Source organism: Cyprinus carpio, chromosome A5 (genome assembly GCF_018340385.1).
Source record: "Cyprinus carpio isolate SPL01 chromosome A5, ASM1834038v1, whole genome shotgun sequence".
Lineage (NCBI taxonomy): Eukaryota > Metazoa > Chordata > Actinopteri > Cypriniformes > Cyprinidae > Cyprinus > Cyprinus carpio.
The window spans coordinates 13,764,914-13,784,574 of NC_056576.1; the positions used below are offsets into that span (position 1 = coordinate 13,764,914).

The 19,661-nt window shown below is 38.3% G+C and overlaps 3 protein-coding genes across 3 annotated transcripts in view; 1 reads left to right on the forward strand and 2 right to left on the reverse strand.

Moving 5' to 3' along the window:
• The first annotated feature begins 284 nt into the window (after positions 1 to 284).
• Positions 285 to 8,412, forward strand: radx (RPA1 related single stranded DNA binding protein). The gene is made up of 15 exons (XM_042754026.1): positions 285 to 1,118; positions 1,732 to 1,874; positions 1,991 to 2,183; positions 2,330 to 2,438; positions 3,258 to 3,358; positions 3,552 to 3,671; positions 3,751 to 3,843; positions 3,944 to 4,108; positions 5,662 to 5,813; positions 5,929 to 6,086; positions 6,576 to 6,623; positions 7,089 to 7,213; positions 7,405 to 7,686; positions 7,770 to 7,934; positions 8,015 to 8,412. Exons 1-15 carry the CDS (start codon positions 563 to 565, stop codon positions 8,161 to 8,163), a joined length of 2,559 nt encoding a protein of 852 aa, XP_042609960.1. The 5' UTR covers positions 285 to 562; the 3' UTR covers positions 8,164 to 8,412.
• Positions 8,409 to 13,855, reverse strand: apool (apolipoprotein O-like). The gene is made up of 9 exons (XM_042754027.1): positions 13,730 to 13,855; positions 12,870 to 12,980; positions 12,018 to 12,137; positions 11,867 to 11,921; positions 11,691 to 11,789; positions 11,512 to 11,603; positions 11,255 to 11,353; positions 10,027 to 10,621; positions 8,409 to 9,219 (listed from the first exon to the last, which is right to left on the reverse strand). Exons 1-9 carry the CDS (start codon positions 13,739 to 13,741, stop codon positions 9,131 to 9,133), a joined length of 1,272 nt encoding a protein of 423 aa, XP_042609961.1. The 5' UTR covers positions 13,742 to 13,855; the 3' UTR covers positions 8,409 to 9,130.
• A 2,151-nt stretch (positions 13,856 to 16,006) lies between these two features.
• si:ch211-26b3.4 (connector enhancer of kinase suppressor of ras 2) overlaps positions 16,007 to 19,661 on the reverse strand; it is a 35,508-nt gene continuing 31,853 nt past the window's right edge. The window contains exon 23 of the mRNA XM_042754031.1: positions 16,007 to 18,355. Within this exon, the coding sequence (XP_042609965.1) occupies positions 18,134 to 18,355 (222 nt within the window). The 3' untranslated portion in view covers positions 16,007 to 18,133. The remainder of the gene's footprint in view (positions 18,356 to 19,661) is intronic.

A 19,661-nucleotide genomic window follows, 5' to 3' on the forward strand; every position in this document is an offset into this window, starting at 1 on the left:
ATATGTATATAAATCAAAAAAAAGGAAAAGACACATTTGGGTTCAAATTGTTTCCCAAATTTTCTTCTGAAATTGTGTTACTCCCACAATTTAGAACAAGATATTTTTCTAGCGTAATACACTTTGGGACCATAAACACACATTTTCAATTGTGCCCGCTGTTTTTAATGTGCGTCAAAATATGACCAAAGGTGGGTGCGATTGAACTAAGGTGTCGCTGTTGATTCCTCCGTGCCTGTAGGTGGTGGTGCGGCTTGTTTTTGATGTTTTGTTGCTGGGGAAGAAGAAACACGAACTCGGCGCGCGCTTGGAGTTTGTTTACATTCCATGAGGCTCGAGGTGACTTCATGAGCAATAAAATCGCATAAACGTATATGATTTCAAAATGTAAATAAATAATACCGTGTATATTTCATATAAGCAAACAAAGTGAGTAATCTCAGCCAGTCTATCTCCAATAAACAGTCACTCTCATAAACTTAAACGTCATTATCTCGGATCTGGTTCGTGTCATGTCCGGGTTTGAGTCTGGATCTGGACGTTCAAATCTCTGGTTTCAGTGATGGCAGGTCCAGCTGATCAGAGTGACAGCGGCTCCGGTTCTGCTCTTCGGGCGGTGTTTGAGCAGCTGCGGTCCGCGCACACTCTCTCGCTGACCCTCTCCAGCCCGCTGTGCCTGGCTGTCATCGCTCTGGACCGGTACTTGAGCGTACAGCATCCAGCCGCTGAGAGCTACAGCTACGACCTGACGGTCACGGACGGCCGATGGCGGATAAAGTGTCAGCTGGCGGACAATCTGAGCCAGTGGGTCCGGACGAGCTCGCTGCGCTGCGGTGCCGGGGTCCTGGTGTCCCAGCTGTCAATAGTCCACGATGAGACGAGGCTCAGTCACAGTTACGTTAGGATAGACAGCATCCACAGCGTCGTGGAGCTCCCGGAGAGGTTTCTGTCCATGAAAGACGTGGGGAGTATCCCGGAGTGGTGTCAGGACCATGTGACCCGTTCCGATGGACCTCTGCAGCTGAGCAGAAAGTATTATTTACCCCTGTGGATAAATGACGATCCTTATGGAAGCGTGTGGATTCCTTATAGCCCACCGCCAGACGTGGTTATTGATGGTATGAGATCATGTTCTTTTCAGAAAGTCTAAAAAACTTTAAGGTTCACAGTGCAGCCACCAAAACCGAATTCATTTGAATTCTTTACCTATCGTTGCCACTATCCTTCAAACCATTAGACTTTGCCCATTTGTCAGCAATCATTTTTTAATTTAATAAAATTTAGTATGATCACTTATTCTTTATTTATATTTTAATAAGTACAGGTCATAATAAGTTATTTCATTTTTACGTAAATATTTCTTTTAAATTGAATTCACAAAAACAAAAAAAAAAAGTACATTTTATTTTTACAATTTGAAACATTTTAAAGTAGACACTTATTTTTAATGTTAGTTAAGCACCAAAATGTTGACTTGTTGTTAATAATAAACTTATAATATTTATATATAAATACTTTTTTAAATATCAGGAACTATTTTTTTAAAGGGTTGAATAAGTAAGTTTTAGAAATGTAGTCAACAAAAATAATTTATGTGAAAGAAATGGGAACATGGAATGAGATCATTTACATTCATTTTTTATTTTAACACAGCTGCACATAATGTGCTGTGTAATAGGAGTGTTCTCTTCTTTTATACACTGTTAATGTTGTTGTGTTTCTGTGTATCAGTGTCTAGAATCACTCTTCTAGAGGATCTGGAAGCGTTCTTTCACAGCTCCAGACGGCCTCTCCCTCTGCTGGTCCGAATTCTGCACAGGTCCAGGATACGGTACTATGGGAAACCAGGACAAAACATTGACTTCCCATTTCAGGTGAGTCAACAAGAAAGAATCATTTTGTCTGCAGCAATTCATTATGTCAGTGCATGATTATTTCAGGACTATGATCTCTTTTTTCTTCTTCTTTCATCTCTCTTTCACTCTTTCAGGTGTACTGTGAGGTGGCTGATCAGAGTGGCGTCATGTCCATGGTTGTATGGAATGATCTTTGTCCTGAATGGTTCAACAGACTGACAGTTGGCTCGGTTCTATATCTGCAGCAGTACTCGCTGAAACACAGTTATCAGAACCGGTCTAGACCACATATCCGCACGCTCTCTCTTATGACTTTCCGCTCCATTGGTATGGACTCCAGAGCTTTTCCAATGCTAGATTTCTTATGCTGCAATTTCAGCTAGGTTTGTTTTGTACAGGTTCAATATTGGACCATTTCCCAAAAAAGTGGAATTATTTCAGCTCTTTGTTTATGGTTGTTCTGTGGGTTATAGAGATCAGCCTGAATCCTCGAAGTCCTGCTTCTGTAGTGACAGTGATTCCACCGAAAAGTGTTCAGCCTCAGTGGAGTCTGCCTGATGTCCCTTACAACTTTGCAACAAGGTACACAGATTTATTAAAAATTTCAGGGCATTCTGCTCTCACATTTTGAGTTATTATACTCAGGTGGCAGTATGGCCAAACACACGGAAGAATTACTTGCTACTGGTGTTCAAAAGTTCGGGTTCAGTCATTTTTTTTGTGTGCGTGTGAGAAAAAAAAAAAAAACTTTTTTCACCAAGCATACATTAATTTGTTCAAAATGTGATCGTAAAGACCAGATAATATAACAAAAGATTTGTATTGCATATAAATGCTGTTCTTTGGAACTTTCTATTCATCAAAGAATCCTGAAAAAAAATATTACAGTTTCCACTAAAATATTAAGCAGAGTGATTTTAGTATGATTTGTGAAAGATTATGTGACATTGAAAACTGGAGTAATAGCTGCGGAAAATTCAGCTTTGCCATCACAGGAGTTAATTACATTTAGGCATATTAAAATATGTTAAAAACAGAAAATAGTTAAATTGTTATAATATTCCACAATATTGTTTTTACTGGTTTTTTTTTGTTTGTTTGTTTGTTTGTTTGTTTTTGATCAAATAAATGCAGCCATGGTGAGCATAAGAGACTTCTTTCAAAAACTTTGCAAAAACAAAATCTTACTGATCCTGAACATTTGAATGGTATCGTAATTCAGTGTGTGTCAAATGCAAAAATGCAAAGCATAGCTAAAAACTAATGTCTTATTTTATTGCCTTTTTAATTGCATGGTTATATTTGTAATACCTTTATGTTAATGTATTTGTCTTGTTTACAATGCATGTTTGTTTGTCATGAAGCCAAACAACAATTTTCTAAACCGCTCCCTGTGATCAGGTCAGAGGTGGACTCGATGAATAATAACCAAGCCTGTGACATCATTGGTCTAGTGACATACGTAGGCCGGGTTGAGCGAATTAGGAGCAAGGAAAAGACAGGTATAGCCTTTTTTTAAACAGCAGGTTGTCAGTAATAAGCTGCATTATTACTATTTATACGTAGGGTTGGGAATTGGTCAAAGCCATATAACGTCTGCATGTGTGTGTGTGTGTGTGTGTGTGTGTGTGTGTGTGTGTGTGTGTGTGTGTGTGTGTGTGTGTGTGTGTGTGTGTGTGTGCGCGTGTGTATCAGGACCTGAAAAGTTCTGGGCATATCGTTGGGTACATGCAGTGGATGGGACAACTGACTCTCCCTTTATCCTGGAGATCTTCTCCTCATCCCAGCCAGAGATCTTCAACAACATCTGCCCAAGTAAACATCAGTCCATGTACACATTCACTGTATTCCTCTTATGCTATATGACCTTATTTGATTCTCTCTTCCTCTGCAGTGACGTATCTGGTGTGCACTCAGATGAGAGTATGTCAGACGGGCTGTTCTGTGTATCTGACCAGTAGCACAGAAACACAGCTCTTCATCACAGGTAGATTTCAGCCAGATCATTCAATCAGTCAGTGAGGTCATAAATAACCACAATCGACTCAGCTTTATTTATTTGTTTGTTTGTCTGTGTGCTTTCACAGGCTGTCATAAAAAGCAACCCTATGTCAATGAGCCAAAAGTTAAAGCATTCATTCAGTGGACGAAGACACTGAAAGACAGTGTTATGCTGCGGAGGACTGCGGTTGGAGGACATTACTGCTACCCTCCTGCGCCACCCACCTTCACACCAACCACCAACAGCAACAGTAAGATTAAGCCTCCATAAAGGGATACTCCACCCCAAAATGAAAATTTTGTCATTAATCACTTACCCCCATGTCGTTCCAAACCCATAAAAGCTTTGTTTATCTTCGGAACACAATTTAAGATATTTTGGATGAAAACCGGGAGACCTGTGACTGTCCCATAGACTGCCAAGTAAGTTACAATGTCAAGGTCCAGAAAAGTATGAAAGACATCATCAGATTTGTCCATCTGCCATCAGTGGTTCAACTGTAACATTATGAAGCGACGAAAATACTTTTGTACACGATGAAAACAAAAATAACGACTTTATTCACCAATTCCTTTGTCAGCAGTCTCCTCTGTGTCTCTCCATATCACTGTATGCTGTGTATGCTCTTCTGTATCAGCCGCGCCACAAGGATACACTTGTTTTCTTTCAAATCAAAGCTAAATACACGTAGAAACAGCGTATCCTAGTGGTGTGGCTGATACAGAAGAGCATACGCAGCAGAGACACAGAGGAGACTGTTGACAAAGGAATTGTTGAATAAAGTCGTTGTTTTTGTTTTCTTCGCTTACAAAAAGTATTCATGTCGCTTCATAATGTTACGGTTGACCCACTGATGGCAGATGGACTATTCTGATGATCTCTTTCATACTTTTCTGGACCTTGACAGTGTATTTTACTTAGTAAATGGTAAATGGACTGCATTCATATAGCGCTTTCAACAGACCCATGGCCATCCAAAGCGCTTTACAAGTTGCCTCACATTCACCCATTCACTCACTCATTCATACACAGACGGTGGTCTTTGAGACAGTCACAGGCCTCACGGTTTTCATCCAAAATATCTTAAATTGTGCTCCGAAGACGAACAAAGTTTTTATGGGTTTGGAACGACATGGGGGTAAGTGATTAATGACAACATTTTCATTTTGGGGTGGAGTATCCCTTTAATTTTAAACAGTATTGCGACTGAGATCATCACACACAGTCTTGATTTTTTTGATTTTCAGTGTTCAGAAGACTCCAGAATTTTTCTAAGATTATATTTAATGTTAAAGGGATAGTTCACCCAAAAATTCTGTCATCATTTACTCACCCTCAACTTGTTCTAAGCCTGTATGAATATCTTTCTTTAGTGGAATATAGAAGATATTTTGGTAACGAAACAGTTGGGTAGTCATTGACTTCCATAGTATGAAAAAATTACTATGGAATTCAATGGCTACCAGCAAGGTTCGGTTACCTACATTCTTCAAAATATCTTCTTTTGTAAAGACAAAAATTTATACAGGTTTGAAACAACATGAGGGTGAGTAAATCATGACAATCCTCTAAACACTAACCCAGGGTTCCTCAAATCCGGTCCTGGAGGGCCACTGCCTTGCAGAGTTTAGCTTAAACCTTGATCAAACTCACCTACCTCTGATATTCCAGGGATCCTGAAGACCTCGATGAGCTTGTTCAGGTGTGTTTGAATAGGGTTGCAGCTAAACTCTGCAGGGCATTGGCCCTCCAGGGCAAGATTTGTGGAGCCCTGCACTAAACACATGAATTCCTGTGTTGTAGATGAGCCAATTACAGCAGTGGCTGATCTGAAGGGGGAGCTGGAGAGTTTGCAGTACAGGGAGCACAGGAGAGTGGCTGTCCAGGGTTACGTGGCTGCGGTGCAGTACCACACATGGCCACCACGACCTGAAACACCTCTCAGTGAACTACAGGTCTGTACAACTCAGTCAAGTTGAAGCAGCCATCCTAAGCATAGTATTTTATTTCCCTGTACATTTCTGAAAATATACTCACAAAAATAGCAACAGTGTGATGTCATTACTGCAGGAGGGCGTCTCCGTACGAGTAGTCCGTGACACTGGAGCTGCCAATCCTCCCTCCACAGTAGAGGAGATGACTCTGACACAGAGAGAAATGGATTCAACCTCACCTGATTCTGACATTACAGTCTCACCCAAACGCAGGAGAGTGCAGACAGGCTCAAGGTAAGGCATTCTTCACCAGTGGCCATTGGATTTGTGTATCAAATCCATGATGATATTGTTCATTATAAATTACCTACCTATAATAAGCATATTTGGTGCTCAAGAAAACACTTTTTTTATTATCAGTGTTGAAACACTTGATACAACCATGATACATTTTTTTTTTCAGGATTCTTTGATGAATAGAAAGGTCAAATCTATTTGAAATAGGAATCTTTTAATTATAAATGACCTCAAAATTTTGAAAAGCGGTTTAATTATTTAAGGAAAATTCTAAAGCCAAATAATTCCAGTCAAAAGGGCAAAAATGTATGTGTCAATAAAAACAGGGCAAAAGAATGTTTCTTGGCAGGTAAGGCATTTATGGCTGATTTACTAACCATCGGCAGGTGTGTAAATGAGTTTAAATGAATATTGTGCATTTTATACTTAGTATAAAATGTTTTTGATTTCATTATTGTGTCACAAATATTTTCCCTCTTTATTCAGAGGAGTGCATCGGCAGTATTTCACCAGATCCAAAATGCAGTCCAACAGGTAATCACATTACACTTAGACTCACTTCAGACTATTCATGAATTAGACAAAATTTCAGATTTTTTGTATAATTCGGCATACTAGTAATAATAGAACATCTATATTTTTTCCTCTTAAATGTTGTGTATTTTAATTTGAAAACCTGCCTGTTTTATTTTTAAGTTCCATCGAGCTATTACTGAGATTCAAATAGGAGAGATTGACAGAAATATAATTTGATGTATATTCATTCTGCAGTTGAAAACTTAAAACTTGTATACTGTATTTCATATACATTTAAATTTCTAAAATAATGTACTTTTAATTTAAATTTCAGTGCCTTGCCCTATACACCGCTATAAGAAATGCATAATGTAATTTTTTTTTTTTTTTTTTTTTTTTTAAACTGAGGTACTAACATTTTATTCTGAACAAATTGACTGCTTGCCAGATTTCTTTAAATCTCCCTTCTGATTGGTCCCTCAGGCAGGCGGGCCTTACCTCTCATGAAGAGGAGGGAGAAGAGCGACGGGATGAAGGGGAGTTAGAGTCAGAGGAATCTGAGGTTGAAGGCGAACACACATCAGTTAGACAGTCACCTGTAGGAAAAGGTATTGTACCCTCTAAACATCACTGACGCATGTATTTATATAATAAAGTAACATGGGGACATAAAGACATAAATTATTTTTAAAATACTTTAAAATGAAGAGAGTTCTTTAAAATTGATATTAAAATGTTACTGTATGTTGATCAAATAACTGCAGTTATGGTGAGTATAATTATTATTTTTTCTCTAAAGAGATTGTCCAGACATTACAAGTCCCAGACGTCCAGCAAGCTGCCAGCCCCCCCACTGCATTATGGGAGAGCAGAGTCTGGCCGTCAGTGAAACAGCAAGTGACCGATCACTTTTGCTGTGGTAGACTCGATCAGGAAAGCGTTCCCGAAAAATTCCACTTTGATGACAGAGAAGTTCTACTACATCACCTGAACCTGAGCCCAGCCAGATGGACACCCGATCTCACCTCACACACACACACACCTGTGGCCTGCACCGGTTACTTCACACTCACAATTCTCGGTAAGAGCAGCACATGCAGCTCACCGTGTTGTGGAATGGAGCTATAGCTTCAGGTAATAACTGGCCTTCTCTTCTTCTCTCAGGGCTGAATCAAACGGCTGCAGTAGATGTTCTGTTTGTGCCTGTTGTCTCCCCTGATGACCCCAGAGCTGCTGGAGTGCCGCACACTCAGCATGACAACTCACTGCTGTCCTGCATATCAACAGGACGACTGTGTGTTCAGCCAGATGGTAGCTGCCCCACACCAGGTGTGTATGTGTGTGTGTTCTACTCTGTTCTGTTCACATTCTCCATCTCGGTAGCACTAAAGTGTGTGTGTTTTCTCCAGGGTCACTGATGAGTTCTGCCCCACAGCTCGAGTCAGAGCGTGTGGTGTGTATTGTTGATCTCTGTCTGCTTGGAGAACGCAGGGTAGAAATGATCTGCTCCAAACTCTACGGGACAACAGACATCTGCCAGCCTGATGGCACTCAATGAGACACCACACATCATGAAAATAATCATGCATAGAAAAAAGCCCTGTGCAAGTCAGATGACAAACATGCTGGGATTGATATCAGTGTGTTCTGATCCGAGTTCAGTTGTTTTAGGGGACTGGAAACCTGATTTTGTATGTGTAAATGGGCTAGAAAGTTGTTTTGTATTTGTATTAATAATATAAGTTTCTAACCTGTTGTTTGTAATTTCAGGAAACATTTTAGAAAAATAAACTCAAACCCAAAAACATTTTTAAATACCTTTATTTTCATCTCATGTTTTTCTATTCCACAGGCAACAAAGATTCATGTAAAGATTGCATAAATTAAACCTTTTAACAAAAACCCATTAGTACCTTTGAGAGATACTGTCCAAAATGGTGCTGGACAACCAGTCGCATTTGAAACATATCCAAACTAAAGATGCAGTGTGAACTAATATTTTAAAATGGGTCAAAAATGGTAACTACTGTGTAGATAAGGCTTGATATATTTACTCTTCACCCCTGTAAAATGTATTTTAGAAAATACATGTACAGTATACATCAAATATTTTTGATCATATAAAAAAGTTTTTTGTGTGGTCCAGTTTTTGATGTAATTTTTTTCAAAGTATAAAATAAGCACAAAATTCCTAATGCTACAGGAATTGAGGTCAGAAATAAATCTAGAGATTAAACTAAGGGACCACAGGCTTTTTATTAAAATACTGTTACCCTGGGTGTTTCTCCATAGCGTCAACAAAATGTAGATAATGTGTGTTAAAGAAATGTGGCCTTGTGTGTGTGTGTTTGATATCCCTGCTGAGGTAAGAAACTTCTCATAAGTTTGAGGCAGCACAAAAAGAAAAGCGTAACATTACCTTCTTCCACATCATTGGTAAAACATGAATATCCTAATCACAGAACAATCAAACTGCTGGAATCATGGCACATTAAACATCTCATCATATCCTCCATTTTTCTCATTCAGCTGCGTGTGCTGTACATGTCTGCGTCCTCTGGATTAGACTGGCCGTGGTCAAGCAGAGACGAGTCAGCAACAAAACGTGACTTCACTGGAATGGAAAGAGCCGGTGGGTTTTAGAATGTAGAGAAGAGACGTGCTCATGCTGCTAAGTCATGTAAGAATTATTGTTTTTACAACATAAACATGAAGATGCATATGAACGCCACCACATTGTCATAATTAAAGAAACATGGTGGAAGTAAACTTGTATTGATCATAACACATAACCGTTAAAAGGTTTGGAATCAGTAAGGTTTTTTTTTTTAAGAAATTAATGCTTTTATTTAGCAAGGACTGCATTACATTGACCAAAACTGGCAGTAAGTATTTACACTGCTGCAAAAGATTTCTGTTCAAAATAAATGCTGTTCTTTTAAAAATACTATTTATCAAAGAATCCTGAAAATTTTGACATAATAAGAAATGTTTCTTGAGCACCAAATTAGCATATTAAAATGATTTCTGAAGGAACATGTGACACTGAAGACTGGAGTAATGGCTGCTGAAATAGAAAACGGTTATTTTAAATTGTAATAGAATTTTTATATTTTAGACGGTTTTTGATCAAATAAATGCAGCCTTAGTGAGCGTATCATTCACACAGAAAGGCAGCTGGAGAATGATAGAATAAACATTAATATATAAAATTAAATATATACAGAATAAATGACACTTAATTTGCATATTTTTGTCCTAATTAAGCATTCCTGTCTTTGTCAGGTAGTTAGAAAAGAAAAAAAAAGCTGAAAAAAATTAAATTGATCCGAAGGAATTGGGATAGTTGCATTAGACTAGTTGGAGGCGAAAATGCTAAATAAAAACCAAACTTACTTCATAACTAAATATGTTTCCTCACCTGTGGCTGGCTCAGTGGCAGTAGGTTCAGATGAAGGTGGGGCCTCTTCAGCTGGGGGAGGTGTCAGAGGAATGGCTTCTTCAGCAGGGGGAGGGGCAACAGAAGCAGGTTCCTCATCTACTGTGGTTGGGTTGGCATCTTCAGGGGGTGTGGTTTCCTCTACTGTAGGCGTAGTTGAGGGCGTGGCCTCTGTAGGTGCAGGAACTTTTTCAGACTCCACAACAGAAGTAAAATCCGTTTCAGCTGAAGGTGTTGGCTCAGGAGCAGGGGTGGGTTCAGTGATGGATTCTGCATCTAGGACAGGCTCAGGGGTAGTTTCTGGAACTACAGCAGTTTCAAGCACAGTTGCAAGGCGAGATTCAGGTTTAGATGGTGGGGCAGTAATTCCAGATGCTACATCAACAACAGGAGGAGGTTTTACAGCATCTTCTAAAACAACATCAGCTACTGGGGCTAAATCCACTGATGGGACGACTTGTGGTATTGGTGTAACATCCTCATCTGGAACCGCAGTGGCCCGCCCAGACTCGGGTGGCAGTTCAGAAAGTAGTTTGGCGGGTGATTCTATATCTGAGCTTGTATCCGTGGCAGCAGACTGTATATATATTAAACATAAAAATATAAATAACATTGCAATATATAAAAATATTTTAAAAATAATTCTACAAGTGGACAAACGGAGTAAAATAAATGTCAAATTATTTTGACAGCTCATTGGCCACACTTATAAAGCATAAAACTGGTGTGTTATTTTTAAAGTTGCCATAAAATGCAAGCAGCAACAGATGTCTTCATCTGTGTTGTCATGTACATCAACATGACGTGAGCCAAACGAATTATTGAAAAAAGAAAAGATGTAGGGCAAGGACTTGGTTTTATGCATCAGATGTTGATTGGATGGCAGATCTGAATGAGAGTTTGGGTTAATGGTGAAAAAGGGGCAGGGTTTAAGCAGACTAAACGATTGGACAAATCTGTCATACATAACCAGAAGGAAATCTGCAGATTACACAAAGATCATGTTATAAAAAAAATGTACAAAAATAAACATGCATGGATTAATTGTTCACAATATTATCAATAACATGCATTTAGAAATTAGATCGGGTGAATTTTCATTTCAAGCTGACTTTAAGCTCCTTATATTTACATTTACACTTCCATTAAGCAGATGCTTAACCATAAAAACCAATATAACTTGGTTTTAATATGCAACTTTGTAGATTACCTTTACACTAACAGCAGGCATGATGACATCTTCCTTTGGTTTGGATTTAAATATTGAAGCAACAAATGAACTGACAGCATACACCTTTTTACCAGTAATCTATGGAGAAAAGAAAAAGAAAAAAAACAAATATATTTGAAAGAATGTAAGAAATGATTTCCTAGGTTTGGGAGAAATTAACATCAACTATATAGTTTATTTTTATTTTTTTGCTCGTTTGTTCGTTTTCGAGAGAGAGAGAGAGAGACAGAATATACCTTCAGGACTCCCACAGTCTGTGTGGGGTAACATACTGCAGTGCCAGCGGTAGCCAGACCAAGAGGAACGACAATCCTCTTTAAACGAGAGCCTGGGCAAAAGCACACATTCACACAGATGTAGCTTCCTAATCACTTTAAACAGTAAACAGCTCAAAGTAATCACATGCTCAGCTTACCCTTGCGTGCCAGAATCAGGCCACCCAATCCGGACACACCAATGACACCCACTTTAGGCAGGAAGCCTTGGGGTGGATCTCGAAGGAAGTGATATGTGTCTAAAACCAGAGAAAGTTAGGTTTACAATCATTTCCTCCCACTATTTCGCTCACTCACTTGCACACATCAGGCTTACCTTGCCCTGCATGGTAAACAGATATCACTCCAACTTTGACTGAATTGAAGGTGCTCTGTAAAAACAACAACAGATAATCTTTCATAAACAAACTTCTTCAACCATCTAACAATGACAAATTAATTCATTATCACAGTGTGACTGAACACACCTGCACGGCTCTGACGTACGGCTGCAAGCCCACCCTCACGGCCCCCAGCCCTGTCTGCACTACACCAGGCTGCTCCTCCACAAACTGCACAGCAGGTCCATCTGGGGAGTAGATAGACAACTAGACAGAGACAGAAAAGAGAGAGAGAGAGGTCATGGTGATATATTTAACATGTATTACTTCACATACACTACCATTCAAAAGTTTGGGCTCAGTAAGAATTTTCACAAGTACAGTAAAAACAGCAATACTGTGAAAAATTATTACAATTTACCATTTAAAATCACTTTTTTTTCAATTTGAACATATTTTTAAAATGTAATTTATTCCTGTTGAATGCAAAGTGTGAACACTTTTTTTTCAGCAGCCAATATTCCAGTCTTCTGTGTCACATAATTCTTCTGAAATTATTTCTAATATGTTGATCTGCTGCTCAAGTAACATTTCTTATTATTATCAATGATGAAAACAGTTGAGCCGCTTTATAATTTGTATAAACGGTGATGCATTTTTCAGGATTCTTTGATTAATATAAAATTCAAAAGAATGGCATTTATTAAGAAACTATTTTTTTGTAACAATGTCTTCACTGTCACTTTTGATCTATTTAATGCATCCCTGATAAATTACAGGCCCCACACTTTTGAATTGAAGTATAAATTGACTTGCACTTTCTATATCATTTCAAACAATGGTATGGTACACTGTTGTTCACATATTTTGGTAAATGTAAGTTAGGTCACTCAGGTATTCCATGCATACAGGAAATTAACATATTGCACACCACACACATACTACAAAAACAGAACTCACAGTATGGTATATATACCATTCCAAATATGATGTTCTTACCTCTCTTGGAGATATCAGCTCCTCATTTATTTTCTCATTTATGTAATCAATTCTGAATGAGCCCAGACCCACTGTTACAGCAGCAGCAGGAAGCGCTGCATACTTCAGAATCTGAGGATCAACACAACAGTTTAATAATACAGACTGACTTTTGTTGATCATAATACCATGGTGCTAGATAATTGCATATTCATATACCACAATATTTAAATGGTACTACCATGGTTCATATACAAAACATTTTTATAGGTGTTGTGTAGTTTTCAGTGACCCTCTGTAGTTTTGTTGGTTATTATACACATCAGCTACTAGAAGATTTAAATAACTACGTCATCAAGCTTCTGCAGAAACGGAACGTGCTAAAAATCGGTTATTAAAAATGGGCTTCACTTGCTGAGTTCCAAGCATACACCAAGTTTTTGCCCCTAACTATCATCTTTGGCCTGGCTGAGCTTTTTTGTGTTTGTTTTATTTGATTTATCATTAAGCGGATTATGTTTTTTAGTTCCCCTAACTATCAATTTTAGTCTTTCTAAGTTACAATCTCGAGTCTTCTGAGTGACAGACAGAATGTCGTCTCTCAAAACCGAGTCAGCTGCCTGTCACGAGACAGCTGTTTAGGCAGCAGATTATGTTTTAAGACACAGCAAGTGAGAGATCATTAGTGTGTGAGTTTAGGAGCAGCATGTTCTCCGCTCTGGTTTAACAAACACCGTGCTCACGCTCTGATTAACAGCTTCATCATGCAAATAATGAAAAATGATGATTGTCAAGACGTGTCAAACTAGTCTGCAGAATGCACATGTTATAAAATAATACACACGATCACTTGAACTAACTCAGTTGCAAGTGTAACTCACCTTGGCCGCCATGCCGGTCCCGCCCCCTTCAGTCTCACTACGGAAAGCAGGAGGAGTCCTGAAAGCCCTCAGAACGCGAGAGAAAATTCCTAATGGGGTTCTTCTTCTTCTTCTTCTTCTTCTTCTTCTTCTTTTTCTTCTTCTTCTTCTTCTTCTTCTTCTTCTTTTTGCAAATTCAGCCACGTTGTGTGTTTTATATACAGCAGCTTCGAAAAAGGCAAATTTTATTTTTTTTTCTGTGGTATTAAACTTCTCATTGGTGTGTTTGGCTCGGATTCTAACTGGCATTGTTATTAGTTATATAACTAAAATATGACAAATATGACACTTACAAATTAATACAATTTATGAACGCACATAGACAAGAGAGAAAGTAGGGGGGGTTTTTTTCATTGTTTTATTTTCTTTTTTATTTATTTTCTTTTTTACACTATTTAGTCGCGATAACCTCTTTAAAGGGGGTCATATAATGCGATTTCAATTTTTCCTTTCTCTTTGGAGTTTTACAAGCTCTTGGTACATAAAGAAGATCTGTAAAGATGCAAAGACTAAAGTCTCAAATCCAAAAAGATATTTTTTATAAAAGTTAAGAGTCAACCATGCCCTCATAAAATGCCTCGTTCAAAAACGCCCCCACATGTCTACGTCACTGTGTGGGAAGATTTGCATAACGCCGCCCAGATGTTCATGCATAGAAGGGAGGCTTAACTTTGATTCTGGCTGTTGTATTGTTGTTGCCGCCACCACCACGTCGTGGAGGTGCTGTTTCTTTGTGAAAGTGAAACTACTTTGTTTGGCCTTCCAAAAGATGACGATATCCGCTTCGTCATGCCTGGAGCTGATCCATGCTGGTCGCTGAGGAAATACATCAACTTCGGACTGTGGATTGCCGGTGTTTTGACGAATAATGCTACCTATCAGATTATGCTACCAACACTGTATTTATCCTACTGTAAGGGTAGGTTTAGGGTTGGGGTAGGTGTACATGTTAATAAAGCCTCACACCTTTTAATATCATGCTGGAAGCTAAATCTGATAGGTAGCACAAATAGTCAGAACACCTGTTCAGTTTTCACCATGGACGAAGTGGAGTCCAGCCCGGGGTCATCACATGTGGTTGCTGCAAGCTTGCCGCCCATGTCGTTCTCAAGTCCGCTGGCCGTCCTTATTTCTAGCCCACAGTGTGATGCATTTTATGGAGGACTGTTTCCTGAACCTGCAGAGTAGCCTACAATGGGTCTGTGCTCAAAGGCTGTTCTATAAAGTGGGACAGTTACAACTTTGCAAGGACAGTCTGGCGCTTCTGACTCAAGCCTGTAAGTACAGTTTTTATATTTAAAGAATTTGCCACTGATGATTCAAACACGACTTTTAAGTAGAGTAGCGCTTGTTGTTTGTCGTTTCTCCAATCACAAACATGACATGGTTTTATGTTTACATGGCGTGATGCAACGCAATGCGTAAAAACACAGTGTAAGTAATTTTAATCAGTAATTATGTCCCCACTGGATGCAACAAATGCCTCATTTGTAATGGGTTTTACTGGTTTTGTCTGGTCGTGGCTGGAGACAGCGTCACAGTATGTTAAGGGGCGTAACATTTTCGTCACACGCTTGATGTATTTGGATAGCTGGGAAATCAATGTACACCTCGCTTTTCAGAACGATGAGCTTTGTAAAAGTCAGTGCGTTTCAGAAAGGCGGGGCATAGAGGAGCAACAATCATGTACATTATGTGGAAAATAATGTGTTTTTTAACCTTAAACCACATAAACACATTGCATTACACCAAATACACAACATAATGTTCTTTTTAACAACGTCATATGACCCCTTAAAAAAAATGAGTTAAAGTAAATACACAATATATTTTTTTTTTTAAGTGGTTCATTTTAGATTGAAATTAGGTGGAGAAGTTAGTCGCAAGGACATTGTGGATGAATTTGATGAAAAGAAGGCCGGAGAGTGCAACCAAGTGAGTAAAGTGTATTTTACATTTTTATATCTGCTGAATATTTCTTTAGGCTGCCGTGCCACGATTGTTTGGCGTGTAGTAGTTTAGTATTAACATTGCATAGTGTAGGTGTATTATCTAAATGATGTTGGTTTGGTGGTAATGATCTTGCTATTGACAAGAAAGCCACCAAAACCCATTAAATCCTTGGTAAACCAAGCAAAATTGGTATTGCATGTCAGTGGATGTTGGCCTTTGGTGCCACATACAGCTACGTTTCAGCTTGAGATTTCACTGGAAATCAGAAACATCACAAAACACAAATGCAGAGAACTCAGTTTATTAGTTTAACATTTTACAATCTGTATTATATATATTTATATATGTATTTATATTTCTGAAAGCAAAGAAGGTTAGCTTTGAATAATACTGTGAATAAATATCAGGCTCTTTCCTGGTGTTTTAATATACAGAAGGGGAATTTTTGAAAGAAAACCTTGAAAAAAAGAGCAATATGTTCCGTCTCAATGTTGCAGTGCAACTTACACCTTATACAGCATAGCCGTGTGGGGGAGAGAGGGGGGGGCATGCCCTTAAAACCACAGTGAAACCCCGATGGCCTAGATAACACACACTCACTCACTCTCACACACACACCCATGGGATGAAACACAGTGAAGTGTAACATTCTAGATAGAAAGAATCATTAAAAAGGTAACTGCAATGAGCAGATGTGATTTTGAGAGTCGCTTTGGTAAGGAATCAACAACGGACGTAAACTATTGTCTGTGTGTGGGTAGTGTGTGTTTGTTACAATGAAATTTACAGATAACAAGCCATTGAATGAGTACATTCTATTCAATTAAAATACATCCCACAAGATTCTAAAAAGTGACAAACATAACTAACACTGAGCACATATGCAGGGCTGTTTTTAAAACCAATGTGTCTCAGTGACTTCTTAATGTGGACAAATGAGAGCACACACACACACACACACACAACATTTAGAAAGGGGACGTTTTGCACTCCACCGCCGGGAATGAACCAATTGATTTTTGTATTTTAACCTCAAATTCTCTCCCATGTGAATTTAACCAATTCTAGAATCCTGAGCCACTGACGTCTAGAATTGCGAAAGGGAATGAAACGTTCGCTTTAGGCTTGTGGAGTCTGTCTAAGGGACACGTACATTAGCAAACAGAAACGAACAACCTGAATGTAGCCCATAGCTCAGAGGTAATGACCAGCAAAGACCCGGAAACAAGCAAAAACAGTCATAACATCAGAGAAGCAAAGCTTTTCATCTTTTGTCATCTTTTTGTGTAGAAAAAAATATAGAGTAGAAAGGTTCTGCGTTCGCAGAGTCAAAAGATTGCATTCACGAGTACAATTCACAGTTTTAAACAGAGGATGCAGCTATGCAAATAATAGGTTCTTATATACAGACTGTTCTCTGGCCTGATAGCATATAGTAATACTTTTTTAAACCATGCATGAGTTTAGCTATAATATAAATATTCTAAAGAAGCCAAATTAAACATGTTACTACCTGCCAGAAGTTCATCTTTTCCCATATGCAAATGCAAATGTCATCAAACTGTCAAAAAGAGACTCTTCAGCATCCATCTGACTCGTTATCTGTCTTTCTCTCATTTCTCTAATACACACACACATACAGTACACACACACATATGCACATACACGCACACACTTTCCAACACTCTTGCTTGCTTTGAGAGTTGTATAGAGTAACACAGTAGGGCGGTGTTGCTTGGTAACAGAGTGAAGCCTGTTGCCCATGGCTACATGAGTGCTCTTCCTGCAGCATTCCGAGGGAAGGAAATCCAAAAAAAAAAATCATCAGAAGATATATATATATATATATATTAAAAAAAAAGATTTTTTTTACTCCAATCAAAGAGAAAAATAAAAGATTTCGTTTTTAAATATGGTCCTATTTTGTTCAACAGATACTCAATCTGAAAAGTTGATTCTTTAAGCATGCAGTGGGCACCTCACGGGGCCTTTCTTCCATCTGTCTCAAAATGTGGCTGTGATGAAATATATAGTACAGAGTTTGCAGTGAGCTGTAAATGTGCAGGTTACACTTTTGCTTCCATGAGGAGCAGTTTGAGTCACCTTTCGGTTTCAGTGCCTGCGTGTCTGTCTGCAGTAGTTCTGGAGGCTGGGTCAGTTCTTTGACATTGATCTTACAGTGTATTGGTTCAATCTGGTGTCACTCACGGTCGGAAGGAGGGCAGTATCAGGTCATCCGTCGAGGAAAAATTGAAGACAGTCTGAATCCACAGTGTTTTTCAAAGTGTTTGTGTGTGTGTGTGTGTGTGTGTATATGTGGGTTTGAAATGCACAACTCACGTTATTCATATACCTTTATGTCTGCATTTTAGTATGTGACTTTTTTTAGTCATGTGGGTGCGTGTCTGTGTTTCACACATGCGTTTCTATGAAAGAGTGAGTGTGCATCATTAACGTTGGCGAGAGAGGTGAAAGGTCGTTGGACTCGCTGGGTGGTTCCAATGGAGCGGAGCTGAACTCACAGATATCCAGGAAGAGCTCGTGGTTACGTTGCTTCCATTCACGAAACTTCCTCGAGGTCAAACAAGGGTCGTCCAGCAACTGACTGATTATCGTCAAGTCGCCCTCCTTTGCCTGTTGGTGAAGGTGAAGAGAGAGGTTGAAAATGTACTCTTAGAACTCTAGATTAATCTAAATTAATCTTTGGATAAAAAAAGCATTTGATTTGCTAAAGCTATTGAAATTCATCAAGACAGTTTTTACTGAAACTTCAAAAATCTGCTTTATGAAGCATAACAAGTTTTAACAAATATCAGCTGCCAGGGAAGTAACAACTAGTGTAATTTGTTCAGCATTTAAAAATAATCATTATATTTTAGGAGTTTCCCTTTGGCTTGGAAATTATAGCCAGGTGCATAAAACAGTGGCTTAAGACCAAGCAGATGCTTCTGTCAACCGCTAGTGCATGGAAAGAATGTGAAAGCTAAGCCTTTCAGAAAATTCAGTTAACATTACTAAACAAGCATTAAGCCACCTAATTAATATTCATGAGGTAAGCTAATACGGTTTAAAATAGGGATGTCAAACTCAGTTCCTGGAGGGCTGGAGCCCTGCAGAGTTAAGATTCAACCCTAATTAAACACACCTGATCCAACTAATCAAGTCCTTCAGGCTTATTTGAAAACTACATGGTATGTGTGTTGGAGCAGGGTTGGAACAAAACTCTGCAGGGCTCCGGACCACCTGGTTTAAAACATCTTTTTTACTTTTCAGATAGCTCTTACACCCTTGATGGCAGCTGACAGTCTTGCAAAATTTTTATGGCGATCCTCTAGAATAGTCCATTAGATTCCTCTAGATGTGTTTACAGCGAATAATTCTAAGTTCATTTTACAGATTTGAACTTTGACCTATTCAGACTGTGATGGCATTTCTGCAATATTATTATTTTTTTTCTATTTCCTTTTTTGGAAAATGGTATTGGATACTACTATTCAAACACTTTGTTTTTTTTTAATATATATATATATATATATATATATATATATATATATATATTAAATAGTTTTATTAACCAAGCATGCGTTAATTTGATCAAAACGTTGTTCTTTTTTACTGTCACTACCACAGGAATAAATTACATTTTAAAAATCAATTAAGACAGAAAAAATGCATTTTAAATGGAATAATATTTTACAGTATATTTATTTTAGCGCATTTTGATCAAATAAATGCAGCCTTGGTGAGCATTTAAAAAATTGGAACTTTTTAAAAATTTACAGATATCAAACTTTCACCACAGTAGTATACTAACACTATTTTTTGTGTTAAATTACATTCATCTACAAAAAAAAAACATTACTGCAGTTGGGTTCATAATAAAAGTCTAACCTGTTATAGTTTGCTTCCAAGTTCTGAACCCGAAGTATAAAAAAAGTCA

What these genes read in the sequence shown, in the direction of transcription:
- radx (XM_042754026.1), top strand. Translation starts at nt 563, where the DNA reads ATGGCAGGTCCAGCTGATCAGAGTGACAGCGGCTCCGGTTCTGCTCTT. An exon ending in GCCAGACGTGGTTATTGATG is followed by an intron (nt 1,119 to 1,731) that starts GTATGAGATCAT and finishes TCTGTGTATCAG; the next exon opens with TGTCTAGAATCACTCTTCTA. An exon ending in ACATTGACTTCCCATTTCAG is followed by an intron (nt 1,875 to 1,990) that starts GTGAGTCAACAA and finishes TCACTCTTTCAG; the next exon opens with GTGTACTGTGAGGTGGCTGA.
- apool (XM_042754027.1), bottom strand. An exon ending in AGCTGATATCTCCAAGAGAG is followed by an intron (nt 12,138 to 12,869) that starts GTAAGAACATCA and finishes GTCTCTGTCTAG; the next exon opens with TTGTCTATCTACTCCCCAGA. An exon ending in CGTACGTCAGAGCCGTGCAG is followed by an intron (nt 11,922 to 12,017) that starts GTGTGTTCAGTC and finishes TTGTTTTTACAG; the next exon opens with AGCACCTTCAATTCAGTCAA.